The sequence below is a fragment of the Acomys minous genome (assembly GCF_964271855.1).
Source record: "Acomys minous genome assembly, chromosome: 16".
Lineage (NCBI taxonomy): Eukaryota > Metazoa > Chordata > Mammalia > Rodentia > Muridae > Acomys > Acomys minous.
In genome coordinates this window covers 78,744,082-78,768,423 of record NC_140498.1, presented here as the reverse complement: position 1 = coordinate 78,768,423, position 24,342 = coordinate 78,744,082, and the positions used below count along the sequence as shown (strand labels likewise).

At 46.8% G+C, this 24,342-nt stretch overlaps 1 protein-coding gene across 4 annotated transcripts in view; it reads left to right on the top strand.

The window, feature by feature from the left end:
- CALN1 (calneuron 1) overlaps positions 1–24,342 on the top strand; it is a 516,312-nt gene that overhangs the window by 200,940 nt on the left and 291,030 nt on the right. For all 4 annotated transcript variants that reach the window (XR_014775545.1, XM_084762578.1, XM_084762577.1 and 1 more), the window contains one exon: positions 20,525–20,668. Coding sequence is in view for 3 of the 4 variants with exons in the window: in XM_084762578.1 (XP_084618704.1) it covers positions 20,525–20,668 (144 nt within the window). In the remaining variant the exon portion in view is untranslated. The remainder of the gene's footprint in view (positions 1–20,524; positions 20,669–24,342) is intronic.

Below are 24,342 nucleotides of genomic sequence, written 5' to 3'. Positions count from 1 at the left end.
TTTTGGCGAGCCAGCTTGTTAAAACAAAATGAGAGAGTTGGCCATTTTAAGCGAATGAATTACTTCTCGTTGATAATGGGACATTCACACAGCCTGCAGTGGAGAACAATGGCTTTCATAGGCCGGCCTTTTAGTAGGGCCTCGGGAGGGAGGCACAATGGACTGGAAAGAACCAACAGGATGAATGGGACGGCCATACTGTGTGCAGGAGATCAGAGAGCGCCGGAGGGAGGCTTGCCCAGGATGCCATGCACCCTTTTCCACCTGCGCCTTTGCCTCCCATACTTTATTTACCCCAGAGTTGCACCAAACTCTACGTGACTTTTATAGACAGCAATTTCAGGGGCTGCCCTTGGAGACCCTGAGCCAACACTCTGTTACTGAGCCACGTCCATTCTCCAGCCCCTCACTGGGGGATTCTGGGAAGGTTCCCTGTTGGTTAACCACACCGCTAGGTCTTATTAATGTTGGAGGCTGAATCTCACTTCGTAGCCCAAGCTGGCCTGAAACTCCTGGCAATTCTCCTGCTTCAGCTTCCTGAATATTGGGATCATAGGTACGCAGCTTCTGGATTAGAACTTGGTATTTGTCATTTTGACCCAAGGCTTGGTGACTTGAATTATCGACAGCTTTTGTTTTATTTTGTTTGGCTAGGAGGCCTCGTGCCATAGCCCATGCTAGCCTGGAGCTCCCTGCATAACCCAGGTTGGTCTCAACTCATGGCAATCCTCCTGATTTGGTAGGCTGATGAATTCACAACCATTTGCTTTTGGTTTTATTTAAAAAACAAACAAACAAACTTATTTCACAGAATGAACTGCCCAGATTTTCTACTGGCTGTGGGCAGCTAGATGTCTTTGGGGTCCTTGCCTTAATGTGCACATGGTCTCCTTCATTATTAAAAAATATTTTTAAAACTTAGTGTGTGTGTGCGCGCGTGTGTGTGTGCATGTGTGTGTGTGTGTGTGTATGGGCACATGCCTGCCATGATAATTGTGTAAAGGTCAGAGGACAACTTGCAAGAGTCAGTTATGTCTCTCCATGTGGGACTTGGGAATTGGGTTTATCAGGCTTGGTGGTATGCGCCTTTACCTGCTGGAGCCTTCTTGATCTAACCTGCTACTAACCTGCTACTTGACCTGTAAGGTTGAGATCCACATGTGTGACCCTCACTGTCCTCTTGTTCTATTAGAGTCAGTCTGTGAGAGTGACAGGTGCCTTGAGCAAAAAACCCAACCTGCCTCTGCTATTACCCATGGCTCAGACTGTTCCTGGCCAGGAGCTTGAGGCATAGCTGGGAGTTTTGAGACCTGCATGGTCCTACATTTCCTCCCCAACATTTGCTTTGCATTATGGTTGGGAGGTCTGGGAGCCACAAAAGGAAAGACCTTCTCTCTCTATTTTAGGAAAGCAGCATTTCTCTGCAGATGCAGCGCTGCTTGTTCAGAAGGTACTCATATTGAGAAGAGAAGTGTGTGTGTGTGTGTGTGTGTGTGTGTGTGTGTGTGTGTGTGTGTGTGTTTGAAACGGGGTCTTGCATAGAGCCTAGGCTGGCCTAGAACTCACGATCTCCCTGTCCTAGCCTCCTGGTTCTGCCTCCCATGTCTCTATAGGGGCACAGGGCTAACACACACACACACACACACACACACACACATGCATGTTGCAGTTAATTTACCAATATGGCTTAATAATGTTTATTATCAAACTTATAATTATTATTATGGCAGTATTTTCCAACCTACTAGCAATCAGTCAAGACAGATGACTGTTACATTTTAAAATAGCTGTACTTAACCTGGGGCAGGGCAGATATCAATCCCCTAAACTACTTCCCATAGTGGGGCAGGTATGGGATCCCTGTCTCAATCCCACGCCATCTGCTTCTAGTAATTTCTATCAAGCTACCTCCCATCCATAATCCCAAATACTTGCTAATGTTCTTCATCTGGGCCAAGTCTCCATTCACACCTGCCATGTGCTTTCCCTCCAACTAACCCATGATGGCGTGATTTTCTTTTCTCTTCTCCTCTGGTCTCTGCTTTCCCCAAGATTCCCTCTGTCTCCCCAAGCCTGGGAACCTTAGCCACACCTATCCCATTTGCCCTGCCCAGGTGTGATGGCCTTTATTGGTCAAACAGGTCAAGCATTTAGGCAAGGTGGGTCACAGAGACAGCAAGCAGTAATTACCATCAAAATACATCAGACCAAACCTCCAACACACACACACACACACACACACACACACACACTTATGTCTAGCTTTAGGTGGGTCCTGAGGTCTGAACTCAGGTCCTCACCCCTGTGTGTCAAGTGTTTTACCCATTAAGCAATTTCCTCAGCTCCTGGATTTTGTTTGTTTGTTTGTTTGTTTTAAAGGATGTTGGGATTAGAACTCAAGGCTTCATGTACACTAGACCATCCATCCTTCTCCTCTTAGGAGTTTTGCCTAAAATCCCTCTCTCCTCCTCCTGTTCCACTGCCGCTGGTTTATTTCCGGAACATGGATTTTGTTCTTTCGGCTTTCATAGCCACACTAAATCCACCAGACAATTCCACTTACAAAGAGGCCAGTTATTTTCTGGTATTTAGATATTAACTTTCTAAGTTCAGGAATGAAATGATTTAATGAGAAATTAGCCACGTCGATTATGACCCTGATGTTTGCAGATAAATCCCAACTCCATTTGCTGCTTGTGGGCCCCTCTGATATTGTCTCCTGAGCCAAATGATGCAATTAATATTCTTCATTCTCAGCAATTGACCTAATTTTCCCTGAGCAGGTGTGCATTGCCAAGTGTGAACTGAAGGCCAGGGAGGCCGCACCTTGTTTCTATCTGAAAGGTTGGCCAGGACACTGAGGGCTCAGGGGGGGCCTCTGACACAGACACTGGGGTGGATTATTATTTTGGGTAAGATATTTGATAGAGGAATTATTAGTGGCATGCTCAGACAGACAGACTGCAGCATGGTGGGTGACCTATGGAGAGTTCAGGCCCATGAGGTCCCTTTTCAGAGGAAAAAGATGGAGGTTTCACAACCAGGGCCTGTAGCCAGGCTGCCCCTCAATCCTGGGCTCCAGAGGGAAGAATCCCAGGTAGGACACTGAGGAGGAGGGGCCCACTCAGCTGAGGGGCATCCATTGTATAGGTGGCTTTCTAATGTCCTGGAGGTTAGCAGCCTTGGAACATCCTTGGTGAAGTGAAAATTCAGATGCCTGCTATTCTGAATCCTGGTACCTGGGATGTCTGCTTGGGAGTCAGAGATGCTCAGACAGACTTTCCGTAGGGGTCCTCCTATTTCCTTTATAGGAGAATGGGGTTGCTGCTGCTGCATTTGGTCCCAGCAGTAGTCTGTTCTGCATTGGAACATGCTCCTGGTACCCTGGAGGTGGTCCATCTCCTCTTAGAACAAATGTCCAGATCCTAGCACTGGCCTGGAGGTCCCCAGAGCTACATTATCTCTGCTCCTCTTCCTCTTTCTCCCACATGTCTTCTTCCCTCACTGAGTCCCAGCAACTGGGTTCAGGTGCCTGCTGCAGTGGTGGCTGTGAGTGTTTCCTCAGCACATCTGTGGGGTCAGGACTGATGCCAGTCACAGGATGCCTTCTGAGCCTGGGCCATAACAGCCTCTAAACAGTGCAGATTCTGCCACCCAATTAAACCAGTGATAATGCAAATCAGAGAAAGGTTTATTCAATGTGGCCACATTGGAAAGAGAAACAAAGACATCCTATGCTCCTCTGACCCCCACCCCCAAAACTCCATCTTCAGCGTCTTGACATGAGGTTCAAGTTTAAAGAGAAGGCAAGAACCAAGCATGGTGGCACATAACTTTAATTCCAGCACCTCGGGGATAGATGCAGGTGGATCTCTGTAGACGCGAGGCCAGCCTGGTTTACATGGGAAGTTCCAGGCCTCTCAGAGTTGGAGAGTGAGTCAAGCATAGCTAAGCAGTCCTGTCAAGGTGTGGTCCTGCCCATCACTGACCCGTCATTGTCTCAGCTGCGGTCTCTCCTGCAAGGTGGTGTGACAAGTTGTTAGAACTGTGTGAAATGTCTTTCTGGGTGACAGTCCCTCCCGTCCCCTGCCTAGCATCAAGGCTTCAGTCTTTTTCTTCTCCCAGCATGCGATTCCTATAGAAACTCTAATTTCTTGGGGGTCCATTGTGTCTGATAGACAAAGGGAGGGGCACAGGTATCTATTTGAACTACTTTTACTCCTGTCAGGATGGCTACATCTTTACTGTCCATAACTTCATGCTGGTCAGTCAAGATCTACAGTTCCCCCAACCTCCACCCCTTTGTCAAACCTCCATCTCCAAAAAAAATTTACATTATGGTTCATAACAGTAGCAAAATTAGAGTTATGAAGTAGCAATGAAGACAATTTTATGCTAGGGTTCACCACAACACCAGGAACTGTATTAAAGAGTCGTAGCATTATGAAAGTTGAAATCCACTGTCTTATAGCCAGCTGATCCTATTTCTTGCTAGAAGGGGTCACAGATGTTGTGGTCATTGAGGCCTTAAAAACTCAACATGGTCCCAGGTCAACTCCCTTCTTTCTCTTCCTGGAAGTCTGTATTTCTTCTCTCACTTCCCACCCATCAAGTAAACCAGAAACTGCTGTGCATTTTTCAGATTCTGCCTTTTCCAAACCTGAACACCTGAGCCTGTCCTGGGTGCTCTCCACTCAGTCTTAGAAATGTCAACTGCCCCCAGCTCCTCTGCTGTGGTAGAGATATGTCTTCAGGCCCATTGTCTTCCTCCTAGACTCTGTGTTCATTACTCACTTTTTAGTCCCTGCACAAACTTGACCATCTTGATATTCTTACTAGAGATTTAGAGCCAAAAGCTCAGCTCCAACAGGAATAACAAGTGTGTAACTTGGGGCTGAGAGTTCAGCAGTTGAGAGTGTGTACTGTTCTTTCAGGGGACCTGAGTTTGATACCCAGCACTCATGTCTCCTTGAGTATCTTCAGCCTCTCTCTCTCCCCTCCCCCCCCCCTCTCTCTCTCTCACACACACACACACACACACATACACAGTAAATAAAAATAAACATGAAAAGTGGTTTTAATTTTACAGGAGCCCACAGTTAAGAGACTTTGGACTTTTAAAGGATTGGAAAATTTTAAAACTGTGGGACTTTTGAGGTTGGGGGATTGTGTTTTATGATATTAACATGAGACCTTGAAGGAAAAATAGTTTAATAGGTTCAACAAGTTTAACAGGGATGTGTTTGTAATGCCAAGTTGGCAATGGCCAGGGTAGTACAGTTAGTTTTAACTATTAGTCATCTTGATTAAACCCTGTAGTCATCTGAGAGAGGAATCTCAATTGAGAAATTTTCTCCATCAGATTGGTTTGTGGGCATATCTATAGGGCATATCTATTGATGTAGGAGGGCCCAGCCCACTGTGGGTAGCTCCATTCCCTAGGCTGGTGGTCTTGAGATGTGTAAGAAAGACAACTAAGCAAGAGCCAGGAGGCCAGAGTGAACTAGCCAGCAGCAGTTCTCCAGGCTTTTTTTAAAATCTCAAGTTCTTGCCTGAGTTCCTGGCCTGACCTCCTTGAGTGATGGACTGTGACCTGGAAGCATAGGCCAGATAAGCCCTTCCCTCCCCTAAGTTGCATTTGGTGAGAGCAATTTCATCACAGCAACAGAAAGGAAACTGGAACATTCAGTGTCTTGCCCTGATACACCAATTAAAGAGATAAGTAATAGTGAAAAGCAAAGAGTGGTGATTTAATCAGTGCACACAGAGGAACAGGGACCGATATAGGAGCCCAGTGACATCATGCTCATCTTTGGTACTGACATAAGACTAGGGGCACGGGGGGTTGGGGGGGAAGGGGGCGGGGGGGAGTACATATAATTAAGCAGTCATGAGGATTTGCCCGATTATTGTCTCAATCTGGGTTCTGTAAGGTATTCTAAAGAAAGCTTTATAGCTTGGGGGGGGGGTGGAACAAGCTAGTTTGGGGGAGAGGATTGTTCCTGCTCCAAGTGTACCTCACCATGACAGACCATTGTCCTCATTTGGGTGGGGGCTCTGTTGACCTCTGCCATTCCCAGAATCCAAGATGAATCCAAGTTTAAGACGAGATGTATCCCGGCCCCTTCAGCTTTGAAGAGAGGTGAGTTAAAGTAGGTAGACAACCAGTCCTTGAATGGCTAACATTATGATGCCGAGTCAAGCAGAATTCTTCTTGCTGGTAAAGGAAACAAGCAGAAAACGAAGGCAGAGATACCAGGCTCACATCCTGATTTGTCAATTGGTTCCTCTATGTGTCTCAGGTGTCACCCAAGGTTCTGGCCCTTTTTACTATTTCATGGCCAAAAAGCATGCATTTAATAGCTAACTGAGTGGTGCTGTTAAACCAGCAAGGGCTAAGCCGGTGTCTCAGGTTGTCAAGAGCAACCATTTCTGTTTTAGGTAATGGTGACCTGGGCAGTTAAAAAGCAGGGGGCGGGGGGGGGGGGGGGACGGGACGGGACTTAAGGGCTAGGAAGATAGTGTGCTTGCCTTGTGAATGTTTGTATCTGAGGCAAAACACACATCAAAATAAAATGAATAAAGCTTTGAAAACGTACTAGAAGCGAAGCAACCACATGCAAAAACTTTATACCCCAACAAGACAAGGTTAAACTGAGTCCAGCACTTCAGGTAGGTTAAAGCTGACGGAGCCCCTTGCCCCCAGCAATAAAAGAACAAAGCAAAACAGAATAGAAATTCACCATGGGAGCCCACCCAGGCCAGAAACAGGCTGAATGGCCCCTGGCTGGCATTCAGGATGGAGAGGAGCTGGGAGAAATGAGATTTAAATATGTATGAGATGAGTTGGGCTAGAGGGTGTCTATGCAAAATGGCAAGAGACAAAAAATCCCCAGAGCCAAGTGATACAGACAGATGGTGAGTGGGGAGAGTGGAAGACTGGGGTTTTGGGGGGGGGTGGGGCAGGCAGCCTGAAAGTTCTCCATCTGCCGTAGACCCTCACTTCTTAATGGTCAGCCGAGGGTTTACTTCTCGATGTCCAATGCTGGCCCCGGAATAAGGATTTTCTGTGTTCTCAGAGTCCCCTATGAATAGACGCTTAGGTTTGGACTCAGAGCATCCTTTGTCAGTGCATGGCTAGCTGGGTAGAGCCCAGAGGCTATGGAGGCCCCAGGCAAGTGGTCCCAAGTACAGCTTGCCATCACTTCCAAGTCCGCTTCTTCCAGTTGTGCGGACAGTGATTTAAATGTGCCGTGCCTTGACACAGTCTCCTTATTCTGCCTCGTTGATCTCAAGGTTTCAAAGATTCAAGTGCGACTCCCATCTGAGGTGGAATGAAAAGAGGAAAAAAGACGGTGGGAGGTGGAGGAAAGCATGGAAACAGAGAATAAAAAAACCCTCACTCTGGAATCTGGCTGGGAGTTGAAGATTTCAGCACAATTGATTAAAAACCGAAAGCTGCCAGAGACTGGGGAGATGGCTCATTGGTTAAGAGGAGGCACTGCTTTTTTTTTTTAAACAATGATCCTGAGCTGAGTTCTCAGCGCCCATGTTGGACTTCTCACACCACCTGAAACTCCAGCTCCACAGGATCAAAGGCTTCTGGTCTCCGTGGACACCTGTACTCGTGCGCTACCATTCACACACAATTAAAAGTAAAACTCATCTTAAGGGGGGAAAAAACCTATCGAAACTGCCCATGATGCAGCACTTGTTTTTCCTGAAGACATCTCCAACAAGGATGTTAAAAACAACAGGACTAGTTAACTAACAGAAAGTTAACTTTCTATTGCCGTGACAAACACTATGTCCAACAGTGACTTCTGAAGGAAAAGGGTTTATTTCACTTTACAGTTGTAGTCCATCATGAAGGGAAGTCAAAGGCAGGTACCTGGAGGCAGGAACGAGAGCAGAGGGTCATGGGAGGAATGCTGTTTAGTGGCTTGCTACCTGTGGCTTGTAGCACCCAGGACTGCTTGCCCAAGGGTGGCAACACCCACATTCTCAATTGTAGTTTTCTTTTCCAGATGAGCCTGGTTTGGGACAACAGACTGTGCTTACACAGGGTCACAGTGTGTATGGTAGCTCTGAGTGTGTCAACACTCCCCTTTCATCCCTAAACCTGAACAGTGCACCTTGGTTCATTTACAGAAGGGGATTCTTTAAGAGAAATAAGTAAAAATAGTTCATATATGTCCTTCCTTAGTTCCTAGACTTGATCTTTAAATTTTACTGTAAATTACACAAAATAACATAGAAAGCCACAAGATCATGTGTGTGTGTGTATGTGTGTGTGTGTGTGTGTGTGTGTATAGTGTGTACAAGTATGTGCCCAAGCAGAGGACAGAAGTCAATTTCAAGTATCTTCTTCAATCTCTCTCCACTGTATCTTTTGAGGCAGGGTCTCTCACTGAACCCAGACTTGATCAGTACATCTAAGTTTCCTAGCCAATGAGCTTCCGGCCTCTGCCTGTCTTTGCCTTCCAGTGTTTGGGTTATAGGGGTGCACCACTGTGCCTAGCTCTTATGTCGGTTCAGGGGACCCAAACTCAGGTTCTCATGCTTGTATATAGCGAGCACTTTACCCAGCGAACCATCTCCCCATCCCCCATGCATACCACTTAGAGATGTCTAGGTGACTCTTCCTCTTGAGAGCTCTTTGCCCACATCTTCAATGTGTACTCTCCTATTTGAATTGTCCGTATCTCTACCTTCCTTTGCTTCAGTCTAAATCGTATGCTCTCCCTCCTATTAATAAACTCACTAGTTTTATGCCACTCTGACTCACTGTGCTAGCTAGTTTCGACTCTCAACCTGACACAAATCTAACATCACCTGGAAAGAGAGTCTTAGCGGGTAGCTGTCTAGATCAGGTTAACCTGTGGCACGTCTGTGATTGCCAGCTGATATGGGGAGACCTATCCTGACTATATGTACCACCGTTTCATGGGCTAGGCCCTGAACTATATGAGACAGGAGAAGGCTAAATAAGAGCAACTCCCCGCCCCCCCAAAAAAAGTCCATTTATTTTTTCTCTTTTCTGTTAACTGTGGCAGTAGTGTGACCAGCTGTCTCAAGCTTCTGCCACTCCGGTTTCTCTTCGATGGTAGGCTAGATCTTACAGCCGCACCCTTCTTCCTCTATGTCTCTTTTACTCGGAATGTTTTTATCACAACAAAATAAATGAAACTAGAATATTCATCCTGACGTTCTTTTATGAAGTATAGTCAAGATTCTGGCCTTATCTGAGTGGAGGTCCCTAAAGGAGAAGAAACTCCTCAGGTCACTGGTGGCCTGAGCTGTGCCTCCCCACCATGTCTGACATAACACTTTTTCTATAGAGCGTGCCTCCATCCTAAAGGAACTCTGTGAGATTTTTGAATCATTCAATTTGCTATTCTTGCCAGTGGACATCTGGTCAACCTCTTTTCCTCCATCTAGAATATTAGATTTTTGGAGCCTGGAAGGGTTTATTCACCAAACACGTCTCCTAATGTTGTATCTGATAAATAGTAAGTAAACAGCAGCTGTCTGTGGAATGAATATCTGTGTTAATCATCTCCAAATGTTCTTGGTTTTTTTTTTTTTTTAAACTTTTCTTTGAGAAAGTAGAAACCCTTAAAAACTTTGTTCTCTTTTAATATTTATTTTTTTAAGCCAATGTGTATATTTGTGTGTCTCTGTGTAGGTGTGTGTATGTGAGCAAAGTGCCTACAGGGGCCAGAAGAGAATGATGGATGCTGTGGAGTTACATGTAATTATTAGCTCCCTGACATGCATGGTGAGACCCAAGCTTAGCTTCTCCACAAGAGCCGTGTATACTCGTAACCACCAAATCCTCCAAATCCTTTCTCCTGACTTATAATTCATCCCTGTTTTATATTTTTCCTCTGAATAAAGACTTGTACATCTGTATCTTACATTTTTTCTGGGTCAAGGTTACCTCACTTAGGAACTAGATCTTCCCAGTTTCGCAATTTTCAATGATGTGTGTCTACAGAATATATCTTTTCCATTCCTCACTTCGTTCAGTGAAAATCCACGTTCAGGATTGGGGAGATGGATGGCTCAGTCGGTAAAGTGCTTGCCATGCAAGCATGAGGACCAGGGTTCAGACTCCTGGCACCCACATGAAGTCCTGGGTATGAGGATAGGCATCTGTAGCACCACCGCTGGGTGGGGACAGAGACAGGTGGATCCAGACCACTCTTTGCCAAGCCAGTCCTACCAAGTCAATGGGCGCCAGGGTCAGTGAGAGACCCTGTCTGAAAACAAATCAAAGTGGGATGCAACCCAAGAAGACATCTGGCATTGACTTCTAACGTCTACACACACACACACACACACACACACACACACACACACACACACGTGTGCATTCATTCATACATACACATTCATGCTGCAAGAGTGCACACACACACGGGCACACATAAACAACCCCTTTGGCACAGATACACACACACAAATGAAGACCTCACATTCTTTCTAGGGATACAGAAAATGAGTAGATTTTTTTTTTGCATCCTGTGGGAATCAAGCCAGGAAACTGCTCGCTCTTCACTACTAACTTGAGTGGCAAATCAGTGCTGTGAATGGCACTTGATTCTTCACATTCAGGCCATTAGGATTAACATTCCCCTTGGCTTGTGCCTGACCGTCCTCTGAGCCTGTCTTCCCTGAGATAAATGGACCTTTGGCCTTGTCCCTGCCTCACCTGGCTGTATCTTTATCAAGACCTCCTGGATCTGAGGCAGGATTTTGACAGGGCACTAAATCTGGATATAACAGTTCTCGGTGCTGGTCATGGGTAGTTTAAAGATATTTATATTAGTATATATGAATTACACACACCAACAGGTTCCATGATGGCATCTTTATACATGTGTCTAATGCGTTTGATCATATTTACCCCCACTTTACCCCTTTTCATCCACCCCAACTCCTGTTGATTCCTGTTCTTACTCTTTCTAAACAACTCTTCCTTCTACTTTTTAGTACTGTATGGTCCAGTGGGTCTCATAGGGTTGCTTTTAGGCCCATGAGGTGAGGTGGGATTGTTTACTAAAGCCCAGGCATCATACCTGGCTAACCACTGTCTCTACCTCCTCTAGCCACTATTAGCTGCCTATAGATCCCAGAGGAACAGAACCTTATGACCTCTCCAGCTGCTGTACGCTGTCTATAACTCCTCAGAGAGGGAAGAGGCCTTGCAAGCCCTTCTATCCTTTTCCACAACAGGATAATTTTAAGAAGCAAAGAATTATTGCAGAAACAAGAAATCGGTCTACCCAAGACCCTTTGGGCTCAAGGCTGTGAGCATCAATCATTCTAAGGAGGAGAAGCCCAGCTAGATCCCCATGGGAACGCAGACTTGGCTTCAGGACAATTCCACAGGCAGTGATTGGATTCCTTCTCCCAGGAAGTGTGTCTTTCTGTGTCTCCTTTTCAAATTCCACGTGCCACTTGGGACAGCATGGTATGAAAACTTGAACTGGATGGGTGTTGCCTGATACTCTCAGAAACCAGTGAACGGAGATGAGAATTGAAAACTGTAAATTGAGCTTTTTTTCCAGAGAGCTAGGAAGCCAAGAAGACAGAGGTTTACCACCGCGGGAGACCTGAGTTCCATCTCATTGTTAGCAGTTAATACAGGGAGTGGGCTCAGTGAGAGTCTTCCAGTTTTTTGTCTTCTGCTGATAACGCCCTGATAAAAGTGACTTCTGGGGAAAGAGGCTTATTCTAGCTCACAATGCCAGGCTATTGGCCATTGCTGTGGGGAGGTCAGTGCAGGCTCTTGAAGTAGCTTGTCCCACTCATAATGAAGAGCAGAGATGAATGAATGCGTGCTTTCCTACTGCTCAGCCGGCTTTCTCTACTCTTATATAGTCCAGGATCCCAAACCAGGGCATGGTGATGCCCACTACGAGGCTGGGCCTTCTCACATCAGTTAACACTCAGCATAACCCTCTATGGACATGCCTCTTGTCCAACTTGGTCTAGACAATCTCACGCTGTGACTCTCTTCCCAGGTATTCCAGGTTGTGACAAGTTGACAATTAGCACAGACAGTCGTAGCAAGTCATTCTAAAGCTTATTCTTTCTTCTATGGTCTTGCCTGACCATCTTGTCTCTGGGATTCCTGCCAGTGATGGTGCTTTTCCCTTTCCACCCCACCTCTGCGGGTAGCAGGGGTTTGGCAAATACCAAAGCTTCTGAGTCTTGCATTTCCCTTGAAAAACATACAGATTAAAAGGAACTGGCAGGTCCTGCACCTCTTTCTGGGCAACACAGTAGAGCTGGCCCTGGTGGCGGAGGTGCAGGAGCCAGTCCCAAGGGTATGACAGCATGAGAGCTGGCTCCGTGCTTTGCCAGCTGTGGCACTGAGTGAGCTAGCCAGGGCACTTCTGCAGAGCTGGCACTAGTGGCATAGGTGCGGGAGAACTGGTGGGCCAACCCAGCTGCAACCCAGGCCCCAGATCCAGGGCTTTGACTTGGCCCACCCCAACATCCACCCCATCACCCCAACATCCACCCCACCTATGAACTGCTGGAGCACTTGAAGGAGCCAGTCCTACAGATCTCCATGACAACAGGGCAGCAGCAGGATATCAGAGAGACATCCCAGTGTAGCAGAAGTCAGAGACCTTGAACCAGACCAATGACTCATTGCAGTGAAGAGTTGCAGGTAAAGATGTTTCAACAAAAGGGTATACTGTGGGACACACCGTAATGTATCTTCTACAGAGATATGTTTTTAATTTATTTTATTTTATTTTATTTTTGAAGGGGAGGGTGCAAGAGTAGAATGCAGAGGGCAGAAGTGAAGGGACAGGGAGATGAGTGGGATTTGGGTGCATAATGCAGAAAGCATCAATAAAAAGTAAAAAAAAAAAAAAAAGTAAGTAGAACAAACAAATGGTAGGCTCCTTACAGCGTTCACATCCAGATTGCTTTCTACAGCACAAAGTACAAACATTGCCCTTAATGACATAGATTGTAGAGCTGTGATGGTTACTTCTAGCTAACAGCTTGATACAGCCTAGAATCATCTGGGACAGCCTGCAAGAGTCTCATGTGAAATTGCCTACGTAGGGTTGGCCTGTAGGAGGAGGCCCGTGGGGGAAATTTTCTTGATTATGTTAACGGATATGTGAAGACGTGCCTACTGTGGGCAGCGTCATTCCCTGGGCTTGGGCCCTGGACTGTACAAAGGTAGAGATGGAGCTGAGAATAAGTAAGTGTGTATGTAGTCACTGTTCTTTGTTCTGGTCTTGGGTGTCATATCACTAGAGTTTCAAGCTCCTGTGTCTGTGACCTCCCTGCAGTGATGGGTTATACCTGGAACTGTGAGCTAAAACAAACCCTTTCTCCTCTAAGTTGCTTTTTGTCATGGTGCTTTTATTACAGCAACAGAAATGAAATAAGAACCGTTTCCTAACGCCACCAACCGCAGGCACCACTTCTGCAGCTCGTGAAGGTGTCTTAACGGTGCTGGGGTTTCACTGAGCCCAATCGTGCATACAAGACTGGAAGGGAAACTCAGTCAAAGATGCAAGCACAGCATGCTCACCTAACTCTGAAGCACAAGCAATCACAACCACTCACGACGTATACATAATGCACAACACACACATATGCACAACATACATTATGCATGAATATACACACACATACACACACATGAGGACACACACATATGAATACATGCAGAGAGGGAAGGAGAGAGGGAGGGAGGCAGAATGAGAGAGAGAGAGAGAGAGAGAGAGAGAGAGAGAGAGAGAGAGAGAGAGAGAGAGAGATCACTACCACCACCAAAGATAAAAATACCAGTAAAAAGTTATATGCTCAGGGCATATTCCCAAATGCTGGAGCTGTGGGCCATGGAAGGAAAAGTAGAACCAGAGCCCACGGGTGCTGTGAGCCAGACACAAAGGGGTCCTGTCTGCTCCAGTGTCTTTGCTGGTTTTATGAGATCATTCCGTACCGTGTTCTGCTAATAAGAATAAAAAAGAGGCACACGTTACCTGTCTCTTCCAGTCTGGCTTGCTTTATCCTGGAAAAATTGAATTTCCAGGAGCTCCGTGATGGGGTTGTAGTTTTGTGTTCTGCTTCCTCCCCCATTTCTCAGCTCCTTTGAAACAAAATGAAGTTATTGAATGCTCCCACCAGTACCTGTGTGTAATGTGCACGACATACGCGCAGATATACAATGTACACACACCATACTTTTGTCAGTTAGGAGCCAGGATCAAGTTATCTTACAGAGTTGTTACCGTAGATTGTCAGTGCCCGGGTCCCGACAAGCCTGGTCCAGCTAACAGTCTAAGTAAAGAGGCCATTAATGGTGACAAGCAGAAAAGGGAGAGTTTTGAATAAAAATGGCCTCACTGGGAAGAGGTATAAAGAGGCCCAGTGAACCTGCACGTCCATCTTCAGGGTCACAACACGAGGTTTAGATTTAGAGGGCAAGAGGTCTACGTGTAGCAAGGTGCCATCCCATTCATCACTCACCCTTCAGTTTTTAGATTTTAGTGTCCCGTGCGAGGTGGCCTGATAGGTAGTCAGAACTGCCTGGCCCCAGGGTCCCAGCTTTCTCTTTCCTCAGGTCCTGGAGAAAGCCCACTGTTCCAATAAATCTGGTAGTCAAAAGGGGGAGGTGCAGTGTTTCTTTAGAATGGCTTCCTTCCTCACATGATGCATATAGTGTCTGAGAAGGACAGCGATGACCTACCGACCTCTGGCCACAGAACCACACCTCCTCACCTCACCATGGCACCCTTGTCTGATCAGTGCAAGGATACAGGCCGAAGTTCACAGTGATATCTGGGGCATGGAGAGAGTTCACAGGAGCAGTGTAGGGCTCTGCAACAGACAGGATCATAAATAGGAAACGTGGCCCCAGATGGTGATGCTCTTTGGAGAAGTTCTGGAAACGTTAGGACGTGGGACCTAGTTTGAAGATGTAGGTCACTGGGGCACGGAGTTGGGCGTGGGAACTGTGGGTTTGCTACGCCCAGCCCCTTTGCGTCTCACTCTCTGCTTCCTGATCACACACTCCTGCCACCATGATTTTTCCCCCCAAATGCGTGGGTCCAAGCGATCATGGATTGAATCCAGTGAAATAGCTAGCCAAAATAAATTCTTTTATTCCCCTGAAGTTGTTTCTGTCTTTTGATTGTGACGAGGACTAAAAAAAAAAGAACTTACTGATAAGAAAGGTACATGAGGCCCCTTTCCTACTGCTGTGACACAGTATTGGTTGCATAAGAACTTTAGCAAGGGTGTATTTATGCCTCACAGTTTGAAGGGACACAGTCCATCATGGCGGCAGGGGCGTGCGGCATCCACAGTCCGGAGGCAGAGAGAGATGGATGTGGTTCCCAGCTTGCTTTCTCCTTTTTATCCCGTTTAGGACCCCAGTCCATTGAATAATCCCACCCCACAGTGTACAGCTATTCCTTCCGTTAACTTGATCTAAAAAATACCCTCAAGTTAAGCCCAGGGATGTATTTAGATGCTGTCAAGTGGACAATATTAACCATTACAGAGGGGGACTATTCTGTTTGGTGCTGTGAGAAGCCTTAGAGAATGTTCAGAATTAATGTGGAAGATAGGAGTAGTCCGGATAAAGAGGGTCACTGGGCAGCCGTCTGTCCAGGACTCCGGCCACAAAGCCCTGTCATCATCTCACACTTTCTTCTGTTCTATGGACTGTTCTGTCACCAAGTTTACAATGCCAGTACCGAGGCTGGAAAGAGATTACAGGCATCTCATAGACCTAGTTAGCGCCAACTATCAACTTGACGCGGTTTAGAGTCACTTAATTTGGATGTCTCAACAGAAGAATTGCCTAGATCAGATTGGCCTGTGGTCATGTCTTGATTGTTAGTTGATATAGGAGGGCTCAGCCCACTGTGGGTTGTACCATCCCTGGGCAGCTAGATAAGCATAGGCCAGCAAGCAGCATTCCTTTATAGCTTCTATCTCAAGTTTCTATTGGAGGTCCTGCCCTGACTTCCCTCAGAGATGGACTGGTACCTGGAAGTGTAGACAAATTAACTCTTTCCTCGCCTAAGGTGCTTTTAATCAAAGTGTGTTATCACAGTAACACTAAGAAAATTAGATCAGCTACTTTTCAGACCCGGTAAGCGAGGCTGGGGTCTGGACCAACTGCCCGAAAACACTTCAGGAGATTCTGCCTGTGCATCCTGCGGTATCTAGAGTCCAGAGTCAGGCTGCATGGGGGCTCTGGTGTTCTTCGGTGCTGTCTGCCATGACCAAGTGTTTTCATGATACCTGGGACTGGGTATATTGTGTCGATGGTAAAAGACTGAAAATGCAGACAAAGAATTTGGGTTTGATGAAAACTTGCTTTTATTCCAGCCATGGAAGGAAAGAAGAGGCTGGAGGGGGAGGGGCGGATTAGTAAGGTATGTAAGAGAACACAGGCTTCCTGTTCTTCCAACGTCTTTAACGATGCTCATGGATCCGCAGAGGGGAGGGCTGGTAGGAACCCAGGGGGCCTCATAGCCAACCCAGCTCATTTTACACGGGAGCAAATTGAGACCTCTCGTCTTGGCTGCCAACATAATTAGCTACGAAGCCTGGCCAGGAGCCTGGTGTCTTTGCTCACAGGCTGGCTTTTCTCTCTGCTGGGTCCACATGTGTTTGCAGCAAGCATTCCACATGATAAGCTAGTATTACTACTGATAAAAATTACTGGTTATACATGATTATTATTTTTAAAGATTTATCTTTAATTATGTATATGCCTGTGCGTCTGAGTGCGTACGTGTACATGAGTACAGGTGCTCATGGAGGCCAGGGATAGATGTTGAATGTCCCGGAGCTAGAGTTAGTTATATGTGGTTTTCAGTCATCCAACCTTGGTACTAGGAGTCGAACCTGGTTCCTCTGCTAGAGAAACAAGCACTCTTAACTGTGGAACCATCTTTTCAAGCCCATAGCTCTTTTTTTTAAAAAAAATTTTTAATTTAATCTCAGTTAATTTTACTTAATGTATAAGGTGTTTTTCTTGCATGTATATCTGTGTACCCCTTTATGCCTGGTGCCCACAAAAGCCAAAGGGATTATCGGATCCCTTGGAACTGGCGATACGGACATTTGTGAGGTGCCATGTGGTTGCTGGGACTTGAATCCAGGTCCTCTGCAGGAACAGCCAGTGCTCTTCTTAATCACTGAACCATCTCTCCCAGCCTCTCAGTCCTATAATTTTTACTTTACTGAGGCTGATGTATTTGTAGTTAGTAGTCTGCTAGCTGTCTGTCTCATGCCCCCTACAATATGAGTTGGGAACAGATGAAGATTAAAAAAAAAAAAGTCTATGTTGAGACTTGGGGTTGAGAGAAGACATCATTTCTTTCCTCTCTCTCTCTCTCTCTCTCTCTCTCTCTCTCTCTCTCTCTCTCTCTGTGTGTGTGTGTGTGTGTGTGTGTGTGTGTGTGTGTGTACCATGCATACTGGTGTGCATGCCTGGGCATATGCACAGAGGCCAGAGAACTTTGGTAGGTGTCCTACTCTGTCACTCTTACCTTATTCTCTCGAGACAGAGTCTCTTGCTGAATTTGCAGTTAGGCTGGCAACCTATACTCCTCAACTAATCTTCTGTTTTTACCCCCATACAGTGCTGGGGCATACAGGATGTCATGTGACAGGGGCAAATGGCTTGCTGGATAGTTAGCAGATTGAGAGACAGGCATTGCTGTGGCTGCCAAGGCCATTTTTCCCCCTCTGGAATCTATGTATGCTGCCTGGGTTTAACCTTATATGCTAACCTTATACTTGAACCGTACACAACCTCTATACAACAGAATCACTTGGGAAGAGTCTCGGGGAGTTCTCTGGGTTAAGTTGGCTGGCGGACATGTCTTGACTGTTAACTGATGTGGGAAGACAGGGCCTATAGTGAGTGCTGCCATTTGCACGGGCTGGAGCCTGAGCTGTAAGAGTGAAGAAAGTCAGCTAGGCACAGCTAGTAGGCAGGCAGCATGGGCGCCTTTGTTTCTTTCTGCCCTTGACTACAGCTATGTTTAGCCGCTGGAATCCTACGGTGCCTTCACTGCAACCATGGACCGTGGCCTGGAGCAATGGCCCCAGACAAACCCTCCCTCCCTTATGTTGCTTTCGGTCGGGGTGTTTTGTAACCGCAACAGAAATGAAATTAGATGTGATCACAAAGGATGGATGTGACTTCGGCAAGGAGGAAGGAAAGAAAGTTGTTCGAAGAAGCAGCTCCGGGTGTAAGAGTGTCACCACCCTCATCACCCTGAGAACATCCCTGGGGAATGCCAGGTCCTGATCCCTGAATTCCGAATGGTTCCCTGGAAAGAACTTTTTGGTGTGGTTGGGTTCAGGGTCTTGAAATAGAGCCTGTCTTGGATAGATGATCCAGGTGGTTCCCCAATCCGGTTCACGCATTCAGATATAAGGGAAGTGGGTCGGCAGGAATGTAAACTGTTGCTTCCACTATGGAAATCGATGTGGAAGACAGCATCTGGGGAGATAGCTCAGCCGAGGAGATGGCTCGGTGGCTAAGAAAGCATACCGTTCCTCCAGAGGACCTAACTTTGCCTCCCAGTGCCCATGTTAGGTAGCTCACAGCTGCCAGTAATTCCAGCTCCAAAAGATCAGATGATCCCTTTGTCCTCCTGTGGCACCTGCATTCACGTGCACAGTTTCTGCCACCCCACATAGTCATGATTTACCTTATGGTGAAGCAGTGTTACTCCTGGGTATTTCAAAGCTCTCAGTGGATTCCCCAGACAGCAATATCCTGACCCTGCTCCCCAACCCCGCCCCCCCCACCATTCCATATGTTTAGGCGGTCTGTCCCAGAAGCCCACTAGGTGGACACCTCAGGCCACTAAGCCACATCTTGTTCATGTGTCAAGTGCCCCTTTCATCTCCAGGTCTCTTTCCAAGCCCAAGCACATGGTCCCCAGCCCTATCGCACGACTATCCTGGGACTTCCTTCTACCAACAGCCCGACTCAGGTCCCTGCTCAACTCCACATTGGCTACAAAACCTGCACATCTATGCTTATTTTTGTACTAGTCACAATAGCCTGAAACTGACCCAGTCCGTATGTACTCCTACAAATAATAAAAGAAATGTAGTGCATGCACACAATAGAGTATTATACCGCCTTAACGAAGAATTGAGTTTTGTACTTGGAGGGAGCCGAAAGTCTTCATGTTAAATGAGATAAGCTGGACCGAGAAAGGCAAATACCATGGACTTGGGTGCTCATGGTTATACGGCCAGGACTCTTACCATCACTGAGCTGTCTCTGCTTCCTGCATCTTCCCTACACTGGATCTATTGGCGCAACTCCCAGCGGCTGCAGGTCTAGCCTTTTTCTGATGCACAGGATGGACCTCCTTTTAAACTGGGATCTCAAAGTCTTCATGCCTCGCAAGGGTGGCCTGGTGAAAAAACGTTCACTCAATCTAGGACGGCCAGCTTTGGAAGCACCGGCGGGGGTGGGGTGGGGGGTGGGGGTGGGCACGGAAGTAGGCATAGCCCAGAGTAAAAAAATGGGAGACTTCCTGCCATGCGAAATGAGCCTTAGTGACAGGAGAGTCAAGTTCTTTTCCTGACTAGGGAGAAAGTGATTAGAGTTCTTTCGAACCTCTTTGACATCCATACCGAGCGGTGGCTGTTTATAGTTATAAAACAACTGTGGATTAGAGGGACGGAATAGAAGCAGCGGGATGCTCACCTCCTGTCCTCAGAGGTTATTAAACACTGCACGTCTCCAGCAGGAGCAGGGGGGGACTCTCACACGCTTTCCCCTGACCCTGTCATGTCTGCAAAGCTCACACAGTCTCTCCGTTCATCGAGGCGGTTTTCTGCTGGGATCCCTGCCTGCCTGTGCCTATTGCAATGTGTGCAGACACCCCGGGCCATCTGCCTCTTGTTTTGTTTTGTTTCTGTTTTTCTTTTCCTCTCTCCCTCCTTTCTTTTCCTGGCCTTTCCTTCCTTCTCCTCTCTTTCTCTTCACATTTTATTTCATAATTATTTTTGCATGCATTCATGTGCGCGTGTGGGTGCATACCCTTACAAGGCAGAGATTGATTCTGGCTTTCTTCCTCAATCATTTCTTCACTTTAGTTATCTTTTTTGTCTATTTATTTTTATTTTTTATTTTTGGCACAGGTTTGCATGTAGCTCAGACTGGACCCTACCTTGCTATGGAGGCTAGGGCATCCTCCTGTTTCCACCTTTCTTCTGAGGGCTGGGATCACAACAGGCATCGCCATGCCTGGGGATGGAGCTCTGTGGCTTCATGCATGCTAGAGCAGTCTCTACCAACGGAGTCTCGTTGCTCTACTCTTTCTTTCTTAAACTGCTTTGAAGAAAATCATGTGTTCAGTCACAGTGGCCAGAAAAATAGTGAGTCTCCAACTGGTACAGCCAGAAGCTACCTATTAGTCACCCGTGGTTTGAGTGCAATGGAACAGCCATGTGACCGTGGACCTTCTCTGCTCTTCACTTGCAGAAATCCGAGAAGCCTTTCGCGTTCTGGACAGAGATGGAAACGGCTTCATCTCCAAGCAGGAGCTGGGCATGGCCATGCGCTCTTTGGGGTACATGCCGAGTGAAGTGGAGCTGGCTATCATTATGCAGCGCCTGGACATGGACGGTGAGGCCCTGCTTAGTACTGCTGGGGTGCGCTCCCCACCTCTACCCTCCCACCCCCGCCTCGTTCTCTGTCTGGGTCAGGATTTATACAAGCCTCATGCTCTGAGCCCCCATCTCACTTTACACGTCAGGCATAGAAACCTGAACTTGATCTGGATCTGTCCCGACAGGAATGTGTGAGCTCCAAGGGCCAGCAGGGATGGTTTGGGGGACAGTTACAAGGATGGATGAAGCCAGTTTGGTTGGTGGAACAGGGAGACACACCCTCCCCCTTCTCCTTTCTCTCCCATTTTATTTTATTTATTTTCCCATTTTCAGGGTTGGAGAGCTCAGTGGTTAAGAATGCACACCCTTCCACTCAATTTTGGCTTTCAGCGCCCATGCTGAGTGGCTCAAAACCATCCATAATCCCTGCTCCAGGGGGAATTGACGTCTCTGACCTCTGCAGGAGCTACACTAATATGTACACATGCACACACACACACACACAAATTAAAAAATGATATAAATATTATTTTTCCCACTTTCACACATATGGTGTGCATGTATGAGTGTATGCATGGTTTTGCACATGTGTGCACATGAATGTGGAGACCTGAGGTTAATGTCTAAAACCTTCCTCCCGTTTTTTCCCATCTGATTCACTGAGGCAGGGTCTCTCAGTCAAATCTGGAGCTTCTAATATACCTAGTCTAGCTAGCCACTTGGAGTGGGAATCCCATCCCCACCTCCTGAGCCTAGAATTAAGGCCACATATATTTTATGTGGGTCTGTGAAATTCAAGCTCTGGTGCTCTAAGCTTGGGTGGCAAACACTTAAACACTGAGCCACCTTTCTGGCCTCTACCTCCCATTTTAAAAGCAGGCTGTGTCTCTTTGTGTATGTGAGTATGTGAGCGTATTAGAGCATGTTCGTGTAGAGGTCAGAGGTCAACCTTAGGTGACATTCTTCAGGCACCACCTACCTTTGTTCTTGAGGAAAGGTCTTTCTTTGGGAGTCAGGATTCACTGACTGGTGGCTGTTCCCCACGGGATCCTCCTGTTTTCACCTCTCCAGTGCTAGGATTACAAAAATGTACTTCTATGCCTCCAGCTTTAATTTTTAAAACGTTCATTGTGGCGACCTGAGCTCTGGTCCTCATGCCTTCAAGGCAAGGACTTTACTGCTCTGTCCTCCCAGTCCCCAACACACAGCTGCACCCCTGGAGCTTGGCTCTCACCATAGCTTGCACGCAGCAAAGCTGGTAGCTTATATAATGCTGAGGAGGTGCCTTATAAATCTTGTGAGTTTCAGGGACTTCCTGAGACTTTTATGTTTTGTTTACTTCCTGGGTCTTAAGAGCCTCCCTCCAGAAAGGAGTACTTCAGTTAGGAAGAAATCACTATAGAACAGCACAGTAAGCCAGACAAAAAGACAGTTATCACAGTCGGGCCTGTTGGTACAGGTCTGTCATCCCGCAATTGCAGAGTCACAGCCTGCTTTGTGGAATAGCAAGCTGTTCAGCCGTGGCGCTTTGAATGAGAAATGTTCCCCATGGGCTCATGTATTTTAATACTCGGTGCCCAGTAGGTGGCGCTGCTTAGGGAGGTTATGGAACCTTTAGGAGCTGGAGCCTTGCCATAAGCAGTACATCACTGGGCACCAGCTCTGAGAGTTTATAGCCTTGCCCCATTTCCAGTTTGCTCTATCTGCTTTCATGGTCTTCCCACCATGATGGGCTGGTATCCCTTTGAACCATAAGCCAAAACAAACTCTTTCATAGGTCACTTTTCTTGGTGGCGTTTTTTTTAATCACAGCAAAAGGCAGGTAACTAATACACCCAACTTCACGTTCCTTCTTTGAGTTCCTTCTCCGACTTTCCTGAATGATGGACTGTGGCCAGGTAGGGTAAGATGAAATAAAACTTTTTTTTTTCTCCCCTAAACTGCCTCTGGTCACAGTGGTTTGTTTTTGTTTTTAATCCCAGCAACGTAAAGGAAACCGGAACAATCTGGTAGGGGACTACTTGCTTGGTCTATATGCCAGCTTTACGTTTAGTTTTCTTCTGTCCTCCCTGCAAGATGTGATAGAGAGGACAGTGACAATGGAGACCATATGGTGAACAGAGTGCAGCTGCGGATGGTGATTTATTTATTTATTTATTTTTTGGCTCAGCACAAAGCTGCTCTATCAGGGGCATGCATTGTCTGAGCAGTCCCTGATGGATGGTGACTCACCGTGCCTCTGCAGGCCCGATGCGACCGTGCTTTCTATTGTAGCCACAGTTCTGCAGTGCTGGGGCAAAGTGCCTGCAGCAAAACCTCTCTTACATCCGCTCCCCGTCCTCATTTCAGAGGGGTGCTTGCTAAAGGACAATCTCCTACTTAAAAACTTTTTGTTTTAAATTTTTGTTTTTTCCTGGCTGGCCTCAGACTCATGGGGGGTCCTTTCACCTCAGCCTCCCGAGTCATGAGAACACAGCGGTCACACCAACAGAGCCCCCTTAATTAAAAAGAAAATGTTTGACACTGTCTATAGGTCTAAGAAGGCGTTGTTGTTTAGTTGAGAAATTCTTGGGGCTGGAGAGATGGCTCAGCGGTTAAGGGATGCTTGCTGATCTCACTGAGGACCTGACTTTGGTTCCCTGCATCCTCACTGGGAAGCTCATAGCCACCAGTAACTCCAGTGCACATATCCACACAAGAAAAAGAACATGAGGCTGCATTACAGACACAGTCAGGAAGCAGAGAGAGAGAGAGATGGATGGTAGCGCTCAGCTCGCTCACTCCTTTTTCATTTCGCACATGGGGTGGAGCCACTTCCATTTAGGACAAATCTTCCTGCCCCAGTTCACCTCATCTGGAAACTCCTCCTTAGATACACCCACAGCCACAGCGTGTCTCCTTGAGGATGGTGATGCTGCTGGTGGTGGTGATGGAGATGATGATTTCTCAACCTGTGGGTCGCGACCCCTCGGGGTCGACTTGTAACCGTGAAAATACACCCTGCACACCAGATGTTTACGTTATGGATCGTAGCAGAAGCAGAATTACAGTTATGGGGTAGCAAGGAAAATAATTTCATGGTTGGGGGAGGGGGGGTGGTCACCATGACATGAAGGACTGTATTAAAGGGTTGCAGCCTTGGGAAGGTTGAGAACCACTATTCTAGATCTTATGATGTCAATAACCAAGATTAGTCATCACACCTACGGGGCCAGTACTGCATTAACTGCTCAGTTCCAGCCCAGGGAGAGTTCTCATGAATTTGAAGATCCTGGCTGGCTGCATTATGGTTGGAGCCCCATAGGACCTTATCTGGGGACATTCCTCAGGGAGCATAGGGAAACATGTTCAGGCATTGGCTCCACTTGCTCTGTACGATTCTCAACCTTCAACAACTTCCTTGCAGTTTTTACCACAATCACATGAATTCTGCTGACAGAACACGGATGCAAACAGTTAGAGAGTTTCTATCAGTCCATTCAGCCAAAGACAATTCGCCAGGTTTTTCACAGAGACCGGCCAGGTAAAAATGCTTTTCATGTATTTGGTTTAGTTTTGAGCACTGGTACTTTTGGAGACAGACCAGAGCCTTGCTGTGAACCTCAGGCTATCCTGGAAGTCTGTAAACCCAGGCTGTCCTAGGACTTGCATTCTTCCTGCGTTAGTCTCTCAAATGTCTACCATCGTGCC